General features: G+C 46.2%; 1 protein-coding gene across 1 annotated transcript; it reads left to right on the top strand.

The window, feature by feature from the left end:
• The first annotated feature begins 1,318 nt into the window (after positions 1–1,318).
• LOC148056512 (uncharacterized) lies at positions 1,319–20,625 on the top strand. Its single transcript, XM_087750314.1, has 14 exons — positions 1,319–1,329; positions 1,913–2,215; positions 5,157–5,284; positions 5,481–5,650; positions 6,432–6,611; positions 7,758–7,892; positions 8,239–8,382; positions 8,833–8,964; positions 10,437–13,049; positions 14,684–14,839; positions 15,267–15,380; positions 15,550–15,600; positions 16,911–17,194; positions 19,584–20,625. Exons 1-14 carry the CDS (start codon positions 1,319–1,321, stop codon positions 19,660–19,662), a joined length of 4,500 nt encoding a protein of 1,499 aa, XP_087606440.1. The 3' UTR covers positions 19,663–20,625.
• The last annotated feature ends 1,328 nt before the right edge of the window (positions 20,626–21,953 follow it).

Genomic DNA, 21,953 nt, shown 5'->3' with positions numbered 1-21,953 from the left:
GTCTCCTTTGCCCAGACTAGTCTGTTACATGAATTCACTTATTCACCACAAAAGTCATGAGGTTTTGTAATTTATAACCTGTAACAATTCGTGTGCTTATGATAAAAAAAAGCCAACAGTGACTGCTCATCCTTCCTCCTCCATCATGGTGCGGGCGTCCCCCGTATCGCTCTGGGAAGCACGCAAGCCTCAGCAGTCCAGCTGCTGTAGGGTCTGCTTCAAAGGCTTTTTGGGTAATGCCACAGAGGTACATCATTGAAACTAACCCAAACGAAGGACAAGCTCAAACACCTTCATTTCACAAGACAACCAAAACCACACAACATAAACCACTGAGAAACAGGGGTAAACCACAATCAATCAACACTCCAATAACCAATGGCCAAGAAGGCCAATAGCAGCCTGGCTTGTATCAGAAACAGTGTGGCCAGCAGGGCTAGGGCAGTGATCGTCCCCCTGTACTTGGCCCTGGTGAGGCCGCACCTCAAATCCTGTGTTCAGTTCTGGGCCCCTCACTACAAGAAAGCGATTGAGGTGCTGGAGCGTGGCCAGAGGAGGGCAAGGAAGCTGGTGAAGGGTCCAGAGCACAAGTCTTATGAGGAGCGGCTGAGGGAGCTGGGGTTGTTTAGCCTGGAGAAAAGGAGGCTGAGGGGAGACCTTCTCGCTCTCTACAACTGCCTGAAAGGCGGTTGTAGCGCGGTGGGGGTCGGTCTCTTTTCCGAAGTAGCAAGTGATAGGACGAGAGGAAACGGCCTCAAGTTGTGCCAGGGGAGGTTCAGATAGGCTATTCGGAAAGATTTCTTCACTGAAAGGCTTATCAAGCATTGGAACAGGCTGCCCAGGGAAGCGGGTGAATCCCCATCCCCGGAGGTATTTAAAGGACGTGTGGACGTAGCACTTAGGGACATGGTTTAGTGGTGGACTTGGCAGTGTTAGGTTTACAGTTGGACTCGGTCATCTTCCAGACTAAGTGATTCTATGAATTGCTAGAACCTCTGTCGGCTTTGAGGAAGAAGATGAGACAGAGGTGATCACACAAGACTCTGCACTCTGGACTGACTGATTTTGGTAGCCTGGCAAAAGAGCTTGGGAGAATCACGTCACTGGAGGAGACCAGGGAGTTTGTCATCATTTAAACATCAGTTTCATAGTGTACAGTGTTATGGGATAACTTTGAGAGAATTGTTTGTTTCCGATGGTCTGTTCTCTGTTAGGTAGTCTTAGGTTTGGAGTAGGTGGGATGTTTGGCAAATATCCAGCAGAGGTGTTACACTGAAGAAAAAAAAGCTAAAAAATCACAGTTAACCTTCAAACTTGAATGCCGGCAAGGTATATCAGACAACTTCTTTGTGTGAGACAAGTAAACGGTATTGCTGACATGAACTACTGTACAAACAGAGCCTACCATCTCTTTGGCCACATCAGCCAGACTTTCATAAACCACTAAATGCCACTGCTCACCGCAAGGGCTGTTTCCCTGCCGAGCATCACCTCATTGCATCCAACTGCTTTACACACTGAAGCAGGTGACACTTTGATCTCTTCTTTGTTTTTGTTTTTGTTCTTGTTTTTGTTTTTGTTTTTGTTTTTGTTTTTCCTAGAAGGAGAAACCACGTGTTTCATTTTGCTTTCTTCAGCGAGCAAAGTTGCTTTTGCTCAACCTTTCCTGAAAATGTCCAGCACTGGCATAGATTCTGATAGAATTTTAGTTTGCAAGGTGGCAGTTCTGGAAAATGCAGTATTTTTGCATGAAAACACATAGCCTGGGGTATGTATGTTTGTCGTGAAGGAGCTGTCTGGTCCCAGGCAACCCAGTATGGCCTTACACGTCCCTTTCAAGTTAACAGTGCCAGTGCCTTTTGGCAGCCCAGGGTATTAGGGCGGTATACAGCAGATGCTCTTAAACTTTCAGCCCGCAGTACAGGAGCTCTTTCTCCTCTAGCCGATTCTGCAGTGGCACTGGCTGGCTCTGCACAGAACTCCAGAGAAAGGACTCTAACCGTATTTTGTCCCGCTTTCAGGTTTACCGCCAGCAAGAGTGGGCTAGCAGTGGTCTGGAGCAGTTGCGCCAGGAGTCCTCTCGCCAAGGGCACGCGCTGGCCAAGGTGTCCAAAGAGAAGGAATTGCTGGTGCATGAGAAGGCTGCCCTAGAGGTGCGACTGGCAGCCATGGAGCGGGACCGACAAGGCCTTTCAGAGCAGCTGGCAGAGGCCAGGTAAAGGCAGGGAGGCATGTCCTAGGCAGGACGTGGTTTAATGTCTGTAATTATAAAGGTGGTAATCATTACACGGGGGTTTACTGCATTGCACCCTGCGTGCTTTTCAGATGTTTTCACCTTGCCTGGACAGAAAATGGAAGAATCTCAAGGGGGGAAAAAAACCCTAGACCATGCTTTGGATGTTATTTTTCTGACAGCTACAGCTAGCAGAGCTCTCCTGAGCCTTGGGCTCATGTTTATGCCCCCTTGCGTTTTCCTGTGTGAAGTCCAAAGCAAGCCAACTTGGCCCTGAATTGAGTAATACTTCAACCGTGCAGTCGTTTACGGAAACCTGAAGCTTCTCTCTGGTTTTGGTTTCTTGTTCTGAGCATTTGAACGTAGATCTTTGCTTCTCAAGTAGTTGGACGTGGGCTCTTCAGAATTCAAGGCTATTACATACGGACGTTGTGAGTAGGACACTGCCATTCAGGGTGAAGCTAGAGGCTCATGCTGAAAATCCTGAGGGCCTTCTGTTTCTAAGCTAACTCTTGTTAAGTGTGGTGCAGGACCTAGAGTTGGTTACACCAGCAGCAGGGAAACGTCTTTTGAGTTCTCAACAGTCTTCGGGGATTCTTGCCCATCATTCATGTCGGGGTCCTGTACTCCTTACCACCTGCTGTTTAGGGACAGACATCATGGAGAAGTTACATAGGGAAGGAAGAAGATTCTGTGCTTCTGCTGTATCAGATTTCTAGGATCGAATCACAGAATCATAGAATCGTTTAGGTTGGAAAAGACCTTTAAGATCATCAAGTCCAACCGTTAACGTAGCACTGCCAGGATGCTATTGGCCTTCTTGGCCACCTGGGCACACTGCTGGCTCCTATTCAGCCGGCTGTCGACCGGCACCCCCAGGTCCTTTTCCACCGGGCAGCTCTCCAGCCACTCTTCCCCAAGCCTGTAGCGTTGCATGGGCTTGTTGTGAATCAAGTGCAGGACCCGGCACTGAGCCTTGTTGAACCTCACACAGTTGGCCTTGGCCCATCGATCCAGCCTGTCCAGATCCCTCTGTGGAGCCTTCCTACCCTCCAGCAGATCGACACTGCCGGCCACCTTGGTGTCGTCTGCAAACTTATTGAGGGCGCACTGGATCCCGTCGTCCAGATCATTGGTAAAGATATTAAATGGGACTGGCCCCAATACTGAGCCCTGGGGAACGCTACTTGTTACCGGCTGCCAACTGGATTTAATTGTGACAAGTTCTGTTTTTCCAGAAAAAAAAAAATGAAAAAAAAAAAAGAAAAAAAAAAGGAAAAAGGAAAAAAAAAAGGAGAAAGAAAAGGGGGAAGAAAAGGGGAAAAAAAGGAAAATAAAAGGAAAAAAAAAGAAAAAAGGGGCAAAAAAGGAAGAAAAAGAAAAAAAAAAGGAAAAAAGTATAGAGATATTTGTCCTCCTCTTAGGTGTTGTTTAGAAACCTGCTGAGCTGGCAGAGCTGTACAAATGATGTTTTAGAAATAGTTTGTCACACTTCCTGACTTTTACGCTTTACCACTCCAGAGTATGTTGTTAGCAAGGCTTATAAACACCATTTTGACTCAGTGTGTTTCTCGAGATCTGCTGCTGCTTCTGAGCTCCAGCTTCTCTTATTTGATCCAGCTGAATTATGTTTGGTCAATTATTGGGCTGATATGAGATTATTAAATATTCAGCTCCTCCTTTTTTTTTTTTAAGGGATAAATTATTTTTTTAAAAAGGGATAAATGATTTCTGAAGAACCTTTGGCAATAGATAACCAAAAATCAGCAACTATTCGTGACAGATGTTGTTCTCAAGAGCCTTTTGTTGTCATAGTTTTGGACTCTATCCTTTCTGTTCTGTTTTAGAGACTGACTTCTATTTGTCCTTAAAATGGAGCATATTTACTTTGGACTGCCAGAGATTGGTACGATTAGAAATACGTGCTTGTTCTCCTTCTTGAAGATATATCCTCCATTGTCCACCAAAGTAGTGAAATCCTTCTCCTGTGGGTTTTATTGTTGTACCACTCAGGTGCCCCTCTACCTTGAAGGATGTTACCCTGATTGCACCCCTGTAGGAGTGAGGCAGTGCTGTGTAGTGTAGGAAACTGGCACACAGGACGCTGTGTTAGGTCAGGGAGGTAACTTCAGCTCCTGATTCCAGAATCCTGTGTGTCATATGCACCAGTTGTTTGAAGTCTATGGATGTAACAATTTGCATCTGCAGTACAGCACCTTCCCTTTTAAAGAATGACAGGTCATTTGGGCTACTGCCTACTTAGTTAGCAACACTTAAATAAAGGTAGCAAGTTTTTCTCTTGAACTTCCAACAGCTTAAACCGAAGGATACCTGTCTCTCCTGTCAGATGGTTCTTGTTCAGATAAAATCTAGTTCTCATTTCTTACAAATGCTGCTACAAGCATGAGATTTTACTGTATCATCTGAGGTATTTCTTTAGTCCCTTTTAAATATAGAGAGTTTGGAAAATTACCTACCTATACCTACACTATGAACAGTATTAAAAAGCCACGAGTCAGCCAGGGAGATACTCTTATTCTGTCCCCCTGCAGAGGAACTTGGAAGTGCTGATGAGATAAGGGCTGTGAGCAGAGACCGGGCTTTTGCTTGCTGGAACAGACTTTGTGAGCACAGCTACCTGCATGTCATAGATCAGACAACAGCAATTTAAAGTTTGGCTATTGAGATCAAATTTGGCTGGGCTTTCTGTGTTATGCTAGGTCATAAGGAAACCCTAGACGTTCCCTCGGAGGGGCCTGCACTGCTATTTTAAACAGTAGCAATGTATTTTCTTTATACAGGTTTCCATGCTACCCATTTTCCATAGTCTGGTGGAGGGATCTTGGACGGCTTCTTACTGGAGAGACTCCCTGTGGGTGTCGGGAGCAAGAGACTAATTTCTCTCCGTATTCACAACTTGCAGGTCAGTGAAGGAGACCATGGAATCCAGCCTGTTTGAGGCTCAGCAGCGTTTATCTCAGCTGGAGATCAGCAGGAGTCAGCTTGAAATCCAACTTCACGCAGTCATGCAGGCCAAGGAGGTGATACAAGGTGAGAGCCTTGTTTCTGGTGATCCCCCTGCCTAGGCAAGGTGGTATAAAAACAGCCCTCTGTCCACAGTGCTCCTGAGGAGTGAAGGAGGTAGAAGCAGATCCCTCCTACACTGAAATTCAAATGGCTTAAGGTCAGTAAAGGCAGAACCATTGTTTGTGTAAATTCTGAATCTTGTCATTTGTCACATTTGCAGGGGAAGTGAAGTGCCTTCAGTGTGAGCTGGAAGCGGAGAGATCCCTCATGAAGCAGGAATGGGAAAACATGGCGCAACAGCTCTTGCGGACAGAACAGCAGTATAACAGTACCCTCAAACTTCAGGAAACTGATCATGAAGTGGAAATAAACAAGCTCCTGCAAGACCTGGTAGGAAACAATATACTTCTGAATTCTTCAAGCAAGCTTTGTGGGCTGGCTTTAGAAGAATAATAGCCTGAGCGTGTGAACTGGCAGCAGTCGTCTGTCATAGGCCACATGTTGCTAGGCCGGGCAGCAGAGCCAATGGCTCATACTTGAAGACACATGAAGACCCACAGGACGATGCTGGGACAGTAAATGCAGCCACAGATTCAGTGTGGGCGTAAGACGAGTTTGACAGAAGGTTGCGTGGTCCCCACCCAAAGCATGGCAGCAAAGGGGTAGGATCTTACCAGACTCCTGTCTACCATGAAGTAGACTCCTAACATTGCTGCGAACTGCAGTCATGGAAACTTTGTTCCTTTCGTTCTGTGCTTTCATGGTTGACAGAGGTATGGGCTTGAATTTGGCCTTGAAGCACATAGAACAGGCCCCTTGTTCCTGGTACTTCAGTTTGTGGCCTGTCTTGTAACTAGGACATCAGGGTACTGGTCTCTTTCTCACCCTGCAGTCCACCTGCACCTTTTCATTGATGAAAAGGGAGGTAAGCTTTGAAAATGGAGACTCTGAGAATCGAGAGAAATCCTGAAGAGAGTGGTGCTAGGAAACAGGCGACCATCAGAGAGGGAAAGGTCGCAGCTCCTTTTCTCGATTGGACGTGATTTGTGGAGGGCACAAAGCCACTACTGTGCACTGTTCAGGTGGGGGGTTGTGGGAGGGACGAAGCGTCACATTTTTTTGAGGAGCTTGTTTGGGAGTCCATCTTGAAGTCTTTTTCTCTACTCATCAGGCAAGCGAGCGTGAAGGGCACCATTCAGAGCTGCAGGAGATGCTGGACAGATGGGAAAAGGAGAAGGCAGAGACCGAAGGGGAGCACGAGAAGAAGCTGTTAGATATGAAGCAGAAAGTTGCTACCATGCAAGCTCAACAAGAGGAGGAACGAACCAGAGTCGAAAATGCCACGCAAGAAGTAAAGACTGTGAAAGGAGAATTTGTTTGGGTTTTTTTGCAAGGCTAGAGCTGTGGGAGGTGGCTGGATATCGGGCTGTGTAGAGCATGCCCTACATATTTTCTGCATGGAATTTGGTGAGGTGAAAGGTGTGCAGGGCTATCTTTGGGACTAGGAATGAGACCTCTCATAGGAAGCCAGGTAGAAATGTCACCTTTCATTTTAGATTTTTGTGCTGCTATTGTATTCTGGTTTTTTTTAAGACTTACCTCAGAGTATTTTCACCGTTGTCTTAACGGTCCTCTTTTGATGTTTATTGATATGTGTTTATAGCCTTAACTCCATTAAGGACCAAACAGAGTTTGTAGGACTGAACCCCCACGAGGACGGGGTTTTTGTTTGGGGGGCACGGGGAGGGGTGCAGCAGGATTGTTGCCAAAAGAAAAATCTTTTTAAAGACTCCTCTGAAATATTTCTGAGCAGTAAAACAGAGGTGACTTCTGGGCTGTGTTTTAAGTCACTTGCTGGTAAGCTATTTTGTGCCCAGATCTCCTGTGCCAAAGCAACCCTGTCATATACTGAGAGTCCTCCTTATGTCCTACCCAAAGTCCTCTTTATGCAGACGGTACCCCCAACTGTGTCTACAGGTATTGAAGTGACAGGGCAGTGCTCAGAGATGACAGTGTGTGCCTGTAATGTCAGTACTTTACCAAAGTCTATAGAATACCTTAAAACCGAAGTAATTTTCACCAAACCCCTCTTAGCATACAGGAGTTTTCTGAAGGAGCTGCTAGCTTCAGCCCTCTGGCAGCCTTGCATTTTCTCTACTGTTAACTCGGTGCAAAAGTCTCTATTGAAAGACAAATGGGACACAGCAGAAGACAAGGGATACCCTCACCAGCAAGATGAGACACTTGAGAAATGCCACACATTTTCCTGTTAGATGACTAAGAGTTTATTGGAATGTCAATCACAGATGGACCATGGATGGACTGTGTTTATACTGCCAGTCTCACTTAGGAAGCTGTGTCTCCAAGTGGGCAGATAATGACCTAGGAGACCAGCAGCATAGTCCTCTGAGAATGTCTGAGCCCATCAGTATTGGGGTCTTGCCACACAAATTTTGTATGGGAAGTTTAAGCCCGTCTTGTCTTTATTTCTGTGCAGGTCCTGCTAGAAAAGGAGAGTGAGAAGGATGCTCTCTTAGAGCTGCTACTCCAAACTCAAGGAGAGCTAAGAGAAGCCTGCCAGCAGCTAGAGCAGCTCAGGCAGGGGATGAAAGAGCAGCAAGATAATGGGCAGGTAAGTCTGACTAGTAGGGCAGGTTGAAAGAACAGGCAGTTGGCAATTGGACATAAGCTGAGGGAGAGACTGAGAGAGCCAGGTAACAGAGTGAAGGGCAGTAACAAGGAAATAAAATGTAAGTCCAGGGACTGAGGAGGTAAGGACTACTGCAGGCACTGAAAGCACAGAAGAGCCTGGTAAGCTCCAGAGATCAGCAACAGGGAGGAAGGGTGACAGTGGAAGCAGAGCTGGGTAGAAAAGCAGAAAGGAGCGGCTGAAGGAATGTCATTTTGAGACAGAAAGAGGAAAAAGCTGAAACTGACGGCAGGTCCCAGTAACTTGCTCTCTCCCTTTGTGTTCACAGAACATCACAGAAAAGCTGCAAGCAGAGCTGCAGGAAACTCAGCGTAAGATCAAGGCAGTGGAGAATAGGCACAAAGAAGAAATCAAAACCATCAAAGAGGAAATGAATATCCTTCTTCAGCAGAGGGATGGTCTACAAAAACAGGTGACTGAAACAGCAGTAGATAACTCCCGTCATCAAACAGGTGGTCTCTCCCCTTCTTGCCTTTCCATTGCAGAGCAGGCTGATGGGGTAATCCCTCTGACTGCCATCAGACTGTGGCCTCTCTCAGCTGGTCTGAAGCAGACTTACTGGTCAGCTGAATCTCAGCTGCTGCCCTGCACAGAGGGGCTAGTCCTTTTGGCTGTTTGCCAGCAATCATCAGAATGGATTTCTGCTGGCCTCTTACTGCTAGCCTTGTTTTTTAAGGTGGTTTTTCAGAGGAATATGGTGACCCACTTCGATTTTTAAACAAGTCAGCTGTATCCATTGTGAATCTGGTACTCTCATGATAGGGTGAACTTTAAAGTTGTTCTTTCCCTTTCTTCACCGTATATGTAGGGCTAACAGTGACAAGCTGTAGTCTTTGACTGCTTTGTTATTGTTCTACTTGAGGTGGAAGAGTTGACATCTCAGCTAGCAGCCTCTGAAGAGTCTCTAAAGAAGGAAGCTATGACTCTACATCAAGAAGTGGCGTCTTTGGAAAGGAAACTCGAGAGCACGGAGAAGCAAAGAAAGGATGTCCTGGTGAGGCTGGCAGATGCCACGAAGGGCCATTTCTTACATATTTTTTGGCCTTCTGTTAATAATCCTAAGGAGCAACTTGTTTTTTGGTTTAATTTTTCCAGTTGCATTCTTCTGAATAAGTAGGAAAAGATGCTATAGCCATATAAAACTCAGTTATGATTCAGGGTGCTTATTTTCCTCAATCCTGAAGATTTCTGCCCTTGAAGCTTTAGTCAAAGTAATCTTCAAACTTGTCTCTAATTGTTTGTGTCCAAATCCATATTTAGATGTCTAAATATCTGGATATGGAAAAAGGGGTGAGAAGACCAAGTTTGCTAATAACAGAAAGCTGTTCAACATTGCCCATCTGAGAACAGACAGTGGGGAAAAAATAGAGACGTTTGAGAAACCAAAGTGCTGATCCAGCTAAATTTGTGTGTCTGCGAGGGGAAAACTAGTTCTGATTTGAAATAGAATGACAGACTGTGATCTGACCATTACTCCTTCAAGAGGGGACAGTGGGGTTCTAGAGGATGGTACCATGAAAATTCTACACAGTAGAGGTCCAAAAACAACAAAAAAAGGTAAATGAAATCCTGGGGTTGCTCTCAAAAAAAAAAAAAAAAAGGTAAATCGAATGTTGGGTTGGTCTCTCTTCCCTTCCTAATAGAGAGAACACCGTCATGCCACTGCCTAAATCATGCTTAGTCTGGACTGTAAATCCTGGCTGCAGTGCTGGCAGCTCCTCCCCAAAAGAACTCACTAGAGCCAGAAGAGGTTCAGAGAATGGCAAAAAGAAAGGTGGGAGTAGCTGAGTAAGCTAGGAAAGACGCAACCTAAAGAGTGGCGCAGGAAAGGTCTACAACATCCTGAGAAGCAGAGGGAGAGGGGCAGCGGTTGTTCACTCTCTTTTCCAAGAGAGGAGCAACAGCCGTCTGATGAAGGTAGTGAGAGCCGTGCTGCAAGCAAGTGACAGGAGGTGCTATACTTACAGCAGAGCAGAGAACTCCTTGACAAAGGGCGTTGTAAACACAGCAGGTCTATATGGGGTCAGGAGGAGACTTGTGAAAGTTCTCACAAGATGGAACAGTGCTGGGGTTGGGAAGGGGAGGTATCATGGAAGTCTACCCCACTCTTAGGCTTTCTTCCCTGGGTATGCACTTGGAGGCACTGTTACGTACAGGATACTAGCCTAGACATGTGAGCCAGTGCAGCTGTTCTTACATGATCAATATTTTCCTCCTTCTCCATTTACAATGACTCCAAAAATCAGTTATGGACAGAGTTTGACAAATACAGTACAGTTCTCAAATCTTTTTTCAGTGACAGTAGAAAACTTGCATTGAACAGGGAAACCAACTGAATAGCTCGAATTTTCTACTAAAAGCTCAAACTTCAGCCCTTGACTGCCACTGGAGCAGGAGTTCAAACCTAGTATGAAAACCAAACATATATAGATGGAGTTACTGAATCTTTTCCTCCCTGTTTTGCAGCATGAACGGGACAGACTGCAAGCAGTTAAAGAAAAACTGGTATGGGAGATCAAACTTCTTCAGGATTCAGTCACAGCCTCTGAAACCCGAGCAAATACAGCAACAGATATGAATCACTCCCTTGAACAAGAACTCCAAACTACACTGTCTCTTTTAAAAATTAAAAATGAGGTGTTGGAAACGCAGTGGGAGAAAATCCAGATGCTACAGAAAGAGGCAGCAGAGGTAAAAGCTTTGCAGGAGAATCTCACTCGTATGACTGCCATCCTGTCAGAGAGGGAGGGAGAAATCAAGTTACACCAGGAACAGATGAGAATTCTGGATAAGCACGAAAAAAACCAAAGGATTGCTGTCAGCAAGATGAGCAAAGAGCTGGAAGAGAGGGACCAGGAGATCAGATCCCAGCAAGAACTGATATCAGAGCTGGAGAAGCAGCGAGAAATGCAGAGGGCTGCTGTGAGCAAGATGAGCAAAGAGCTGGAAGAGAGGGACCAGGAGATCAGATCCCAGCAAGAACTGATATCAGAGCTGGAGAAGCAGCGAGAAATGCAGAGGACTGCCGTGAGCAAGATGAGCAAAGAGCTGGAGGAGAGAGACCAGGAGATCAGATCCCAGCAAGAACTGATATCGGAGCTGGAGAAGCAGCGAGAAATGCAGAGGGCTGCTGTGAGCAAGATGAGCAAAGAGCTGGAGGAGAGAGACCAGGAGATCAAATTCCAGGAGGGGAAAATAATGATTCTAGAACAACACGGTGCATCACAAGTGAGAAATCTGCTCATGGATCTTGATCGTATGAAAGGAAGCTTGAAGGAGAAAAACGTAGAGCTTATGTCTCAGACTCAGCAGATCCGGGAACTAGAAAAGGAGAGAGAAGAGGTGAAATCTCTGCACGCAAGCCTTGAACACCTGAGGGCAGTTCTTAAGGTCAGAGAGAGTGAGTGCGATTCTCAAAGGGATCAGTTAAAGCTCTTCCAGCAGTACAAGGAAGAGCAAGAGGGGCACCTGCAAGAGCTTCATGGTAAAGTAGAAAAGATGGCACTTTCTTTATCTAAAAAAGATCGAGAGCTCGAGTCACAACAAAAGCAAATGCAGGAAGCTGAAGAAGTCATGGAAATGCAGTTAAGGGCTGTCCGTGACCAACTGGAGCAGACCTTAGAAACCTTAAAAGAAAAGGACAGACTCATAGATATGCAAAAGCAAGAAACACGGAACTATGAGGAGAAAACAGAGGAACGGATGAACGTCTTACGTAGAGACTTAGAATACACTAAGGCAATACTGGAAGAAAAGGATTTCGTGATTGAATCTCAGAAGGAAGTGATTGAGACCTTCCAAAAACAAGAACAAGACTCTGAACGGCAGAAGGAAACTCTGCAGCATCTTCAAGTGGCACTAAAGGAACAAGAGCAAGAAATGTTATCCCTTAGAAAGCAACATGAGGCATGCAAGGAAAAGGAGGAAGAGCATGAAGCTGAGCAAACAAATCTTCAAGCAACAAAACGGACTCTGAAAGAAAGAGAAGAAAAGATAGAGGTTCTGGAGGAGGCTATCTCTAAGCTTCAACAGCAAAAGGAGGAGGCAGCGATGCAGACTAAAGCCATACTGCAAAAACTAGAATATGCTGAATCTTCTCTAGAAGCTAGAGATCAAGAGGTAGCGTCTTTGCAAGAGCACGTCCAGGACCTTCAAGCGCAGAAGGAGTTAGAAGGCAAGCAGGCCAAGAGTCTACAGCAGGATCTAGAGAAGATGAGCCAAACAGTGAAGAAGAACCATTTGGAGTTCCTCAGGCAGACAGAGCAAATGAACACGTTCCAGCTTCGTGAAGAAAGCATGAAAGTAGCACTAGCATCGTGCCAGAAGCAAGTGAAACTGCTTGAGGAAGTGGTGAGGAAGAGAGGTGAAGACAATGAAACTCTTCTGCAAAAACTCCAGCGCCAAGAAGAAGACCTGAAGACCTTGCAGAATCTCCAGCTTAGGCTAACCAAGAAGAATGAAGAGGTTAGACACCACAGCGAGCAAGAGAAGCTCCTGGAAGAAGCCTTGCCTGAGAGGGAACGAGAGACCAAGGCTCAAGGTGAGCAAAAAGAGTTAGAAGAGGAAATAAGAGGTCTTCGGGAAGATCTCCAGCATGTTCAGCAGACTCTGTCAAAGAAGGATGAAGAGATCAAGTACCAGAGAGAGAGAGTCGGGTATTTAGAGAAGAGCCTGACAGGGAGAGAAGAAGAGCTTAGGAGGCAGAGTCAACTCCTGCAAGAATTAACATCAGCTTTGCGATGGAAGGATGGAGGGGACCCCCTACAGAAGCTCCAAAAATGGGAGGGAGAGGAAGCGGAGAAGAGGAAAGGTCTCCAGGAGAGAGGCTGTCTCTTGAAAAGGCAGAAGGAGCTAACGCAACAATTGGAAGATGAGAGAAAAGCAAAGGGGGAAGAACTGGAGCGCGTGATTGCTATTTTGAAGCAGAATGAAAGCGGAGAAGACAAATGGAAAGAGAAGGCACGAGCACTGACTCTTGCCCTTACCAAGAGTGAAATGGCCAGTGAGACCCTGAGGGAAGAAATAGCTATCCTGCGGAGTATGGTTTCAGAGAGGGACAAGGACCGGTTTCATCTTCAGGTAGGCACTGTGACTGATCACCAGTCAACTAAAATGTGTCTATAAAGGATTCTCATGATGTTTCCCATAAAGATATGGGAATATATGTTCCCATAAATACATGACCTGCTTGGCCAAAGAAGCCGTGACTCCAGCCAGCAGGTTTGCCTGTCTGTATAGCTCCGGCCAGAAAGTTGCCTGTCAAGCCCGGAACTACTGAAAGAACTTTGCAGAGCTTGCTGTTAAAATTAAATCAAGTCCAAAGGCTGGAGGTGGGTAATTGGTTCTCTCCTGTCTAGGCAAGCTTAGCCAACGTGTTGTGGTTAGGATTTGGCATGGAAAGGAAAGGGCACAGTTGACCAGACTAACGCACTAAACTTAGTCGAAATATATAACGATGGCTGAACAGCAGCTACACTGATGGTGCTTAGAGGATGCTTTCAGAGGTGTAGATTTCTGAGGTACGGCTTTTCTGGTGTATTGAAAAGAACAGAATTCGTACCGTTGCCTGATCAGGATAGGATGTACCTGTGCCGCAGTCCAAAAAGCATGAAGGCAAACTTGCTTGGATTTCTGCAAGGTGATCTGACTCGGGTGCTGCTGGTGGAACAGCTGCAACAGCCTGGGCTGCAAACTTGCCGGGGACTCTGCCAGTACTTTTAGCATTACGTTAGTATACAGGCATATAAAAAATGCTACTAATAAAATACTCTAGTTGTGCATCATACATTTATACGTTACTTGAGGAATATTACTACCAGCCTGATCAGGATGGTGACAGGTATTGTGATCTGCTGATGGGAGGCAAAGCAGTGACAAGGGCAGGGAACGTGAAAACAATGGGAGATTTCGGCTGCATCCACATAGATCAGGTACGCAGCAGCATTAGATCAGGTAATGCGGTTGCAGCCATATAGATCGGTATAGTGCTGATATCAAGACTACATTCATCGATGCTGTCAGAAATTGCTTCTAGGAGCAGTTCATCAAGAAACGCATGAGAGGGGAGGGGGCTCTTGGCTAGGTTCAGAGCAGTGCAGAGGGCTTGGTTGGTAACGTGATTTTTTCCAAAGAGCGGTTCTGTAATGATGATGTAACAGGCAAAGGGAACAGAGAACAAAACGGTAGTATTTTATCACTGCAGAAATACATGCTTCACCCACATCTTGCATATTGTTTGGTTGTCCGAGGGCAGAGAGTAGAACTGTAGACAGGAGGACATGCAGTGAAGGTCAAAGAGGATGACCAAAGATGTTACATGGCTTCCCCAAGAGGGACAGGTCAACGTGGAAGTCTTCATGATGGACAAGAAATGGCTGAGAGAGAGGGAACGGGAAATGCTAGGGACCTTTGTAAAACCATTAAGTGGCTGAATAGGAAATGAATGTTTCCAGTCTCTCTCAAAACCAGAATGGGGGACACTGAACAAAGCTAGCAGGAAGCATGTCCAGAACAAGCAACTCCATTTCTCCAAGGTGATCGGGAGGAGGGCCCCTAGGAAAAGAGTGTGTTGTTTTGGCCCGCGGACCAGGAGGAGAAGAAGGGACTTAGCGCTGTCCATTGCTGAGTCCGGTCGCTCTCCCTGATGTGTTAATTCTGGCCCTCCTAACCTTTATGTGGCACCAGCTCACAGAATCTCCTCTCTGAATACGCAGCAGGCTATTGCAGAAGGCGAGCAGCTATCCTGGCTCTCAGAGAAGAGACTCCTGTCGCAGCGGCTGGAATGTCTGCAGCGAGATGTTGCAAGGCTGGAGCAGGAGAAGACGGAGTTGAAGCAACTCAATGCTGAGCTCAGGCGGACTCTTGAGCAGGTAGAACAGGCTTTCGCTGCCTCTGCAAAGCCTCATGGTCCTCTGGAACAACACCACGTTTCCACAGACAGCACTTTGGAGTCCTCTGCTTGTTTCCTTCCCTCTCCCACTTCCCCCTGTGGACACACACTTTTGTATTTTCTCTCTCTTCTGGCACCCCGTTGCCTTCACAAATGTACATTCACGCCGGTACCACCCTTGTTGCACCAGCGTCCCCATACACACACATTTGATTCTCTTGTGTCAGGAACTGTTTCCTCTTGCTCTTTCTTTTCGATAGCCTACACTGAGTACTTCTTAGCCCCAACGTTCTCTGGTGCAATTAACGGTCTCTGAGCGGACATCTCCTTGCCACGACATCCAGAGGTCCTTTTGCTCCTTGTTTGGTGGCAGGTTTCTGTGACCCTTTCTCCTATCCAACGTGCAGGTGGAACGTGAACGGAGGAGGCTGAAGAGAGCTTATGGTGGTCGGTCGCTGCCAGATGCATGCGGATTTTCTCTCTCCCAGTCTGACCAGCACAAGATGCCTGCTTCTAGACAGGTGAGAACAGAATCTTAGTTGGTGGGAGGAGGCTCTGGCCGTACGGAGGAACGATGGCAAATCCCAGTGGCAGCAGCAGCCCCCGGTATCGACCTAATAGAAGTTGAATATAGACCACGGCCCTGACCAGACTGGAGACTTAACAGAAATCCTTGCCTTTTCTTCACAGGAGGAGTCTCATGATCACTGCAGTCATCGATTAGCTGAGTTACAGGACCAGGTGAGGAGTAGGAAAGCTGTCACCAAAAGCCACTGTGGCTGTACTGATGGGCACAACTTTGCCTGATGCTATGGCCCGAGTTTTGGGTTGGGCTGTCAGGAAGTGACTACACCAGGCAGTGTCACTTCGACACACCTGTTGGCCACGGCCAGACATCATTCACCTAGCTCTAGTCTCTGGCTTGCCTAAAGGTCAGGCAGGGTGGGAGAGGGATTGGAGGCAATTCAGAAAACTGGAACTTGCCTGAAAATAGAGAATATTCTAAGGGTGCTCCCCTTGAGTCTTACTCGTCTTGTCGACTGTTTCCGTTTTCCCTTGGCTCCGTTAACAGTGGAGCTTGCGTCATATCAGAGCCTTCAGGCAATCGTTAGTCTCGTATTGCCATGCTGTGCTAATCACGATCCCAGTATCTGACCGAGTCAGAGACCTAAGCACCGTATGTACGTTTGTTTTATCAGTGTAAGAATGTACGTTCCAGCTACTGAACCCTATTGCATCCTTTGAGAGCGGTACTGGCAGCAGCAGCAGCAGTCGCCAGACTTCTCTTCCATGTACTTTTACGGGTCTGGTACAGCCTGGCCTCCCTGAGGAGGTGAATCTTCACAGGCGTTCAAGGCAAAACGCATATAATATTTATGTCAGTAAAGTACATGATGCTTAGCTCTGGCAAGTGAGCCGAGAATACTGCTGAAGCCATCAAGGTATATCCTAAGGCTGTTTTCACCAGGAAGCCTCAGTGTCTGAAGTTCTGTTGCTACCGCTAACTAACTGAACCCCCTTCCCCGTGTGACTGTTGTGCCTGCCTGCCCTGCAAACCTAAGAGGAGGTGAGAGCAGCTGGGTCTCTCCCACCAAAAAGCCCAGCAGGCACAACACCGTGTTGTCAGGAAAGAATAGAATTTGAGGAGTTTCAAGGCTTCGGCAGTCTTTTAAGGCTCATTTCCCCTGGGCTGTGTTCATCAAATTATGCTCAGCTCATTTGTGACATGCTCTAAAGTTAGGAAAAATGAGAGTTTGCTCCCTTTTCATGTGCTAGCTGTCAAGTTTCCTGTAGGAACCTCTCTCTCTAATATACATGTCATGTCTCGGTGTTGCACATGTGAATGGTATGCCAGAGAGAAACTCGGACTGTTGATAATCTGAGTTCAGTTCAGGGCGACTCTGGGAACCTGTTACTTCCCGTTCCACAAGGACAAAGTTTTGCCAGGGCTGGAGTTAGAGGGTGCGTCTTCCCTGACAGCCGGTACAGTGGGGCTACGGATGGTCCTAACGGCGTGGGCTTGGCTGAGCGCGGCCTTTTGCCTCTTTCAGGTGTCCCTTCTGCAGACGCAGCTGGCACGAGAACGAAAATACAAGCAGGACTATATTGAGTGCTGCGCAAAGACCAGCCAGGAGCTGTCAGACCTTCACCAAGAGCTCTCTTATTCCTTAGCAGCCGTGGTCAGGGAGCCCGAAGCTGCTGTGCTGGAGGCAGAGACCCGGCAGCTGGATCGGTCTCTGAACCTTAACTTGGCACTGATACCTCCGGACCATCAGTCTCCTGAGAGACAGCCGTTGCATTCAACAGCCAGATCTGCCAGAAGCGATGACCTGAGGTAACAGGACCAGTGTACGGCAAAAGGCCTCAGCAGGAGCCAAGTTAGGGACCTGCTGGAGCAGGTGAACTGTGGCAGGGGGCTTGGTTCAAGGCATGAGTCCCAAAGTAAGATGAAGGTTCAGAGCACAGTGTTCACTGCAGATTCCCCAGCAGAAGCAGTGCTGGGACAAAACTGGTGCTGGCTTGTGTGGATGGGGTCAGTCGTAAGCCTGGAAAAGCAGGGTGAACCTGATGAGCAGGTAAAATTTCTTTCTCGTCCAGAGCACTCCATCGCAGCGTGCCTTGTCAGTCTCCACACAGCCCTGCACATTAGGTTGTTCCTGTCGGTTTCTGTACTGCATACAAACACCTTTTGTCTGGTTTTATTTTTTCAATACACTGATTTCTCCAAAACACTGCACAGGCTCTGAGCAGAAATCTCCTTGCAGTGATGCCCTGTTGCTCCTCTGCTTTCTTCAGCAGCTGCTCCAGGTGGGCTTTCTCTGCGCAGAGCTCTTCATTTGTTCTTTCACACAAGTTCAGCTTCTCCTGGTCACAGATCTTTGCTCTCTCCATCTCGTCCACTTTACCCGACAGAACTTCATTCTCTTGCTCCAGCTGCAATCACGGAAGCACAGAGGAAGGAAAAGACAGTAAGATTTACCCTGTAGGAGGTTTGCCTTGGACGGAAAAAGGAACAACGTTTCCATATTCAGTCAGCCATGCTGCCGGAAGGCAAGAAGTCTGAGAAGAAGCAGCAGCTGGAGACAAACACCTGGCAAGACCTTTGGCAACTCTGCTCACCTGCAGCACAAGTTTGTTCAGTTGCACTTCATCCAATGCGAGAGCTTCGTTGATGCTGCCCACGTTCGCTGCTGCACCACGGAGATCAGCTATTTCAGCAGTCAGCTTATTCTGAGCCCCCGTCAACTCTGCTACCGACTGCTCTGCCTGAAGAGACAAAAGAGAACAATTTCTGTGACCGGAGATGAGGAATGAATAGCAACACATGCTAAAAGATCTATAATGATGAAAACTAAGATAAAATAATAGGAACAACGTCTATGCTGCAGAAATACCTCTAGTAATAAAGTGCTCAGCCTCCAACGGTCAGCTGAGAAGAACATAGCCTCTCCTTACTCATGAACTAGTCAAGAGGGAAAGCACAGTAGAAGTCTTATCTTTTCTAGATACAATAGGGGTTAAACTTTTATCAGCTGTCGAGTCTTCCAGTTAGGTATACTAGAAATGTGAATAAGGATGGATGGATGGATGGATGGATGGATGGATGGATGGATGGATAAAAATTGAATTAACCTAGCAGAGCCTGACCTTTTCCTTCAGTTACCTAAAGACAGAAAAACACCCTGCCTCAATTGCCAAATTACATTTTCTTCCGGGCCTGGGGATTATGAGCAACCAAAAGGAATGCAAAGTTGTATTTAATGACTGCGCAGAACAACTTTCACCTAGGTTGAGTACATATGTATAAATACGGAACCAACATCAAAAGAACATGAGACCAAAGGTTACGTACAAGCATAGAAAAACATCCACGCAAACAACAAGTGAAGAGAAATAATCTCACTGGGATTTGACATTCATGCAGGCAGCAGCAAAACAAAGTAAAAAGGACAAAACAACTTCGTTCTTACTAGTGGACCAACTTTTTTTTTTTTTTAAACACAGTTTCAGTTTTTTGGCATTTCCAGTGTTTCTGGTTCCTTCAGACACATGAATATGGCATAAAGACAGGGAGGAGAACTTGTGTTAAAACAAGTGAAACGTCCAACCCGTACTTTGCAAAAAAAAAGATTATCAGGAGGCCATCAGAGGTCCTTTGGGCATAAAGATTACCATGGTATAAGGATATTTAAGAAATAATTCTGGGGTCACATAAGAGTTGGGTAACGCATTTTTATCTGAGAAAGTCCGAGATGTTTTTGGCTTGATTTTCTTTAATGAAAAACCCTCAGGACATTTAGAATGCCAGACACCAGTGAAATGTGGTTTGAATCTATTTCAGCAGATGTTACCCTGTGATGAGATAATGCACTTGCATCTCTTAAGAGCATGGGATTCATAGGCTACCTGTTTCAGAACTTTGATTCCCATTAGTCAATATCCAGGTCTGCATTAAAACAAATATACATACCATAACCTCAATAAATAACTCAGAATATCCAAATGTGGTTGTAACTAATAAAACCTGATATTCAGTAACTCTTAAGACGGACCTTCATGAGGCTTACCCACTCACACAGTATTTAAAAATGAAAAAAACTGGCGAGCAATTGCTGATAATGTGATTTTGGTGGCTACTCATGAGCATTCTCTTGGTTAGGAAAGTAACTGAATTTAGCTAATGTTAGCAAACTTGTATGTAACTTCAATTTTTTTTCTCCTAGTCTAAACAGGACCTCTGATCTTCTCTGTCTTAGTGGAAGGATTTCTGCCAAGCCAGAGACAAAGAATCAAGGCTCATAGATGTGAGAAACGGGATGAACTCCTCTGGGCAAGGCGGCTCCCTGCCTTTTACCCATATTCCTCTCAGATTCAGCTGGTGCTGTCACACGCCTCACCTTACGATGAGTATTCGAGCCTATAAAGCAAATGATTTCTGGGGACAAAATAGGAGTATGCGAGAACAAAAACACGGGCAAGGAGAGAGACCTGTGCATGTGTATGAACTGTGACCCTCCTTTTCGGAAGCCCAAACAAGAAATGAATAATCCTGGAAGAGCAAGACTTCTACTGGGACGCATCTATCCTAGGGCAGCTACTCAAACAAAATAAAAGGACGTAAAGATTGAGCTACACACAATTAAAGCTAACATAACGGAACAGAAATAAAATGGCACCTTATGCAATGCTGGCTCTGGTTTGCATGTGTCTTAGCCCCGTGTCGCCTCTTCTTATTCTGCTCTCTGAAAAAAAGCAATTTCAACTTGCTTCTGCCCAGGAGAGAGGTTACAGTTTTGAAGATGTGAACACCAAGCACACAACCAAAGTTCAGAAGCTCAGATCAGGATTACATTTACGGTCAGATCGACAAAGTGCTTCTGAATGGGACCCTTCGCGCTGTCACAAAGACGCCTGTGCAGATTCCCTAGCTGGAGATCTAGTAAACAACAGTAACCCTCAGCATAAGGAGAGAGTAACAGCGTAAGAAACTGAAAAGCTGGTGTGCTAGCGTCAGTATTCGGACAGCGCCAAAAAATAAACGTATGGACTCACGTCTAACCATCAGTTGTACAAACGTGGTATAGCTACTCCAGCACGAGGCAAGGAGAGCAGCGCAATGGAGCAAACTTCCCGTAGTACTGACATTCTTGTTCACCCCCCCGTTCTCTACTGATTCAAAGCGGTAGGGAATAGAAGGCAGGAGCAAAAATACTGTCAGTCATCACGGTTTTGTGCCAAATAGGTGTAGTAAAATTATTCTTTTTACTGCATTGTTAATGTGGTTTATGATGGTAACGGTTTGGAATATTCAGACTTCTCTTAGACATTCAACTTCAGTCTGCGTGACGTTCTGTTAAGTGTATTAATAGGACCGAGCGTTAATGTAGACCTTATCAACGGGATCAAAAATCACACGTGCCTAAGTTCTTACGTGGACTTATGATCAAAACGAGGTATTTCCAGGGGAGCTCACAGAGCTTTGACGAATACTAGTGAAGATCTTTATCTGTAATCAAAGGGGAAAAAACCCTCCTTCTTTCTGTAAACTGGGGGGGGGGGGAGCGGGAGGAGGACTATGAAGAAAGGTTCTCCTGAGGCAGAAAGCCTCGGCTTCACGTACAAAAAAAGGACCAGGCTCTGAGCTGTCCCTTTCCCTCGGGGGTCAGGGAAAACCTGGTGGTTGGTTGGTGCCATGAAAACATTGTCCAGGAAAAGGTTGGGGGAAAAAAAAAGGGGGGGGAAATCAAATGTTATGAATAACTGGGAAAGCAAGAGAGAACAAAAGGAAGAAAATCATTATGCCACTGCCTACGTCATGCTTAGCCTGGATCTTAATCCTGGGTGCAGTCTGGTACCTCCAGACAGAGCTGAACTGAAAGAGGTTCAGAGAAATGCAGCAAGGAAGCTCAGAGGTCGAACGGCTTCCACAAAGGACCATCTGCGTAAGCTGGGACTCCTCAGTGGGGGAAAGACCTGGCCTGTAGGCTGGCACACAGGGAAGGTCTACGACGTTCATGGGGAGATGGGAAAAGTAGCTGGAAGAGAGCCGCTGAGGACTCGGGAGATCCCGAGAGCTGAGAACAGTTGCACATGGAGAACAGTATTAGGAGCCTTTATTCCTCGTTATTGAATGTGACAAAATTCCCAGAAAGTGGGAAGGTTGTCTGCCTGTCATTCCTCCTCCTGCTCCTCTTCACTGTCCTCAAAACACTAATCTTGCTAACAGTGCCTCCAAAAGGTTTGCAGTAACTACGTAGTCCTTTCTGGTTTTTACCTGTATTTTCCCCCGTGTAAAAGCCCTTCATTTTTCAGTTCAGTTGTGCAAGACTCCTGGGGCACATGCAGTCAGAGAGCTATCCTGACCTCACCCCCTCCTCTACGTACACAAAGTACTTGCTCTCAGGACGGCCAGCTTGCATTCACGCCTATTACAGAGAATAGATGCAATGCAGAGACGCTTCTCGTTAACTTAGATACGTGCTGTGAAGCTGTAAATCCCGTACAGCTGTAGTACGGTTGCTGTTGTCACGCGAGTTCAAGCACACAAAGCAAGTTCTGCGGGGAGAAGTCAAATATTTCATTAGAACAACTGA

The sequence above is a fragment of the Nipponia nippon genome, unplaced genomic scaffold (assembly GCF_047370975.1).
Source record: "Nipponia nippon isolate SJK-2023a ecotype South Korea unplaced genomic scaffold, ASM4737097v1 scaffold_13, whole genome shotgun sequence".
Taxonomy (NCBI): Eukaryota; Metazoa; Chordata; class Aves; order Pelecaniformes; family Threskiornithidae; genus Nipponia; species Nipponia nippon.
The sequence above is the reverse complement of the archived record's forward strand: the minus strand, read 5'-3'. Positions and strand labels throughout refer to the sequence as shown.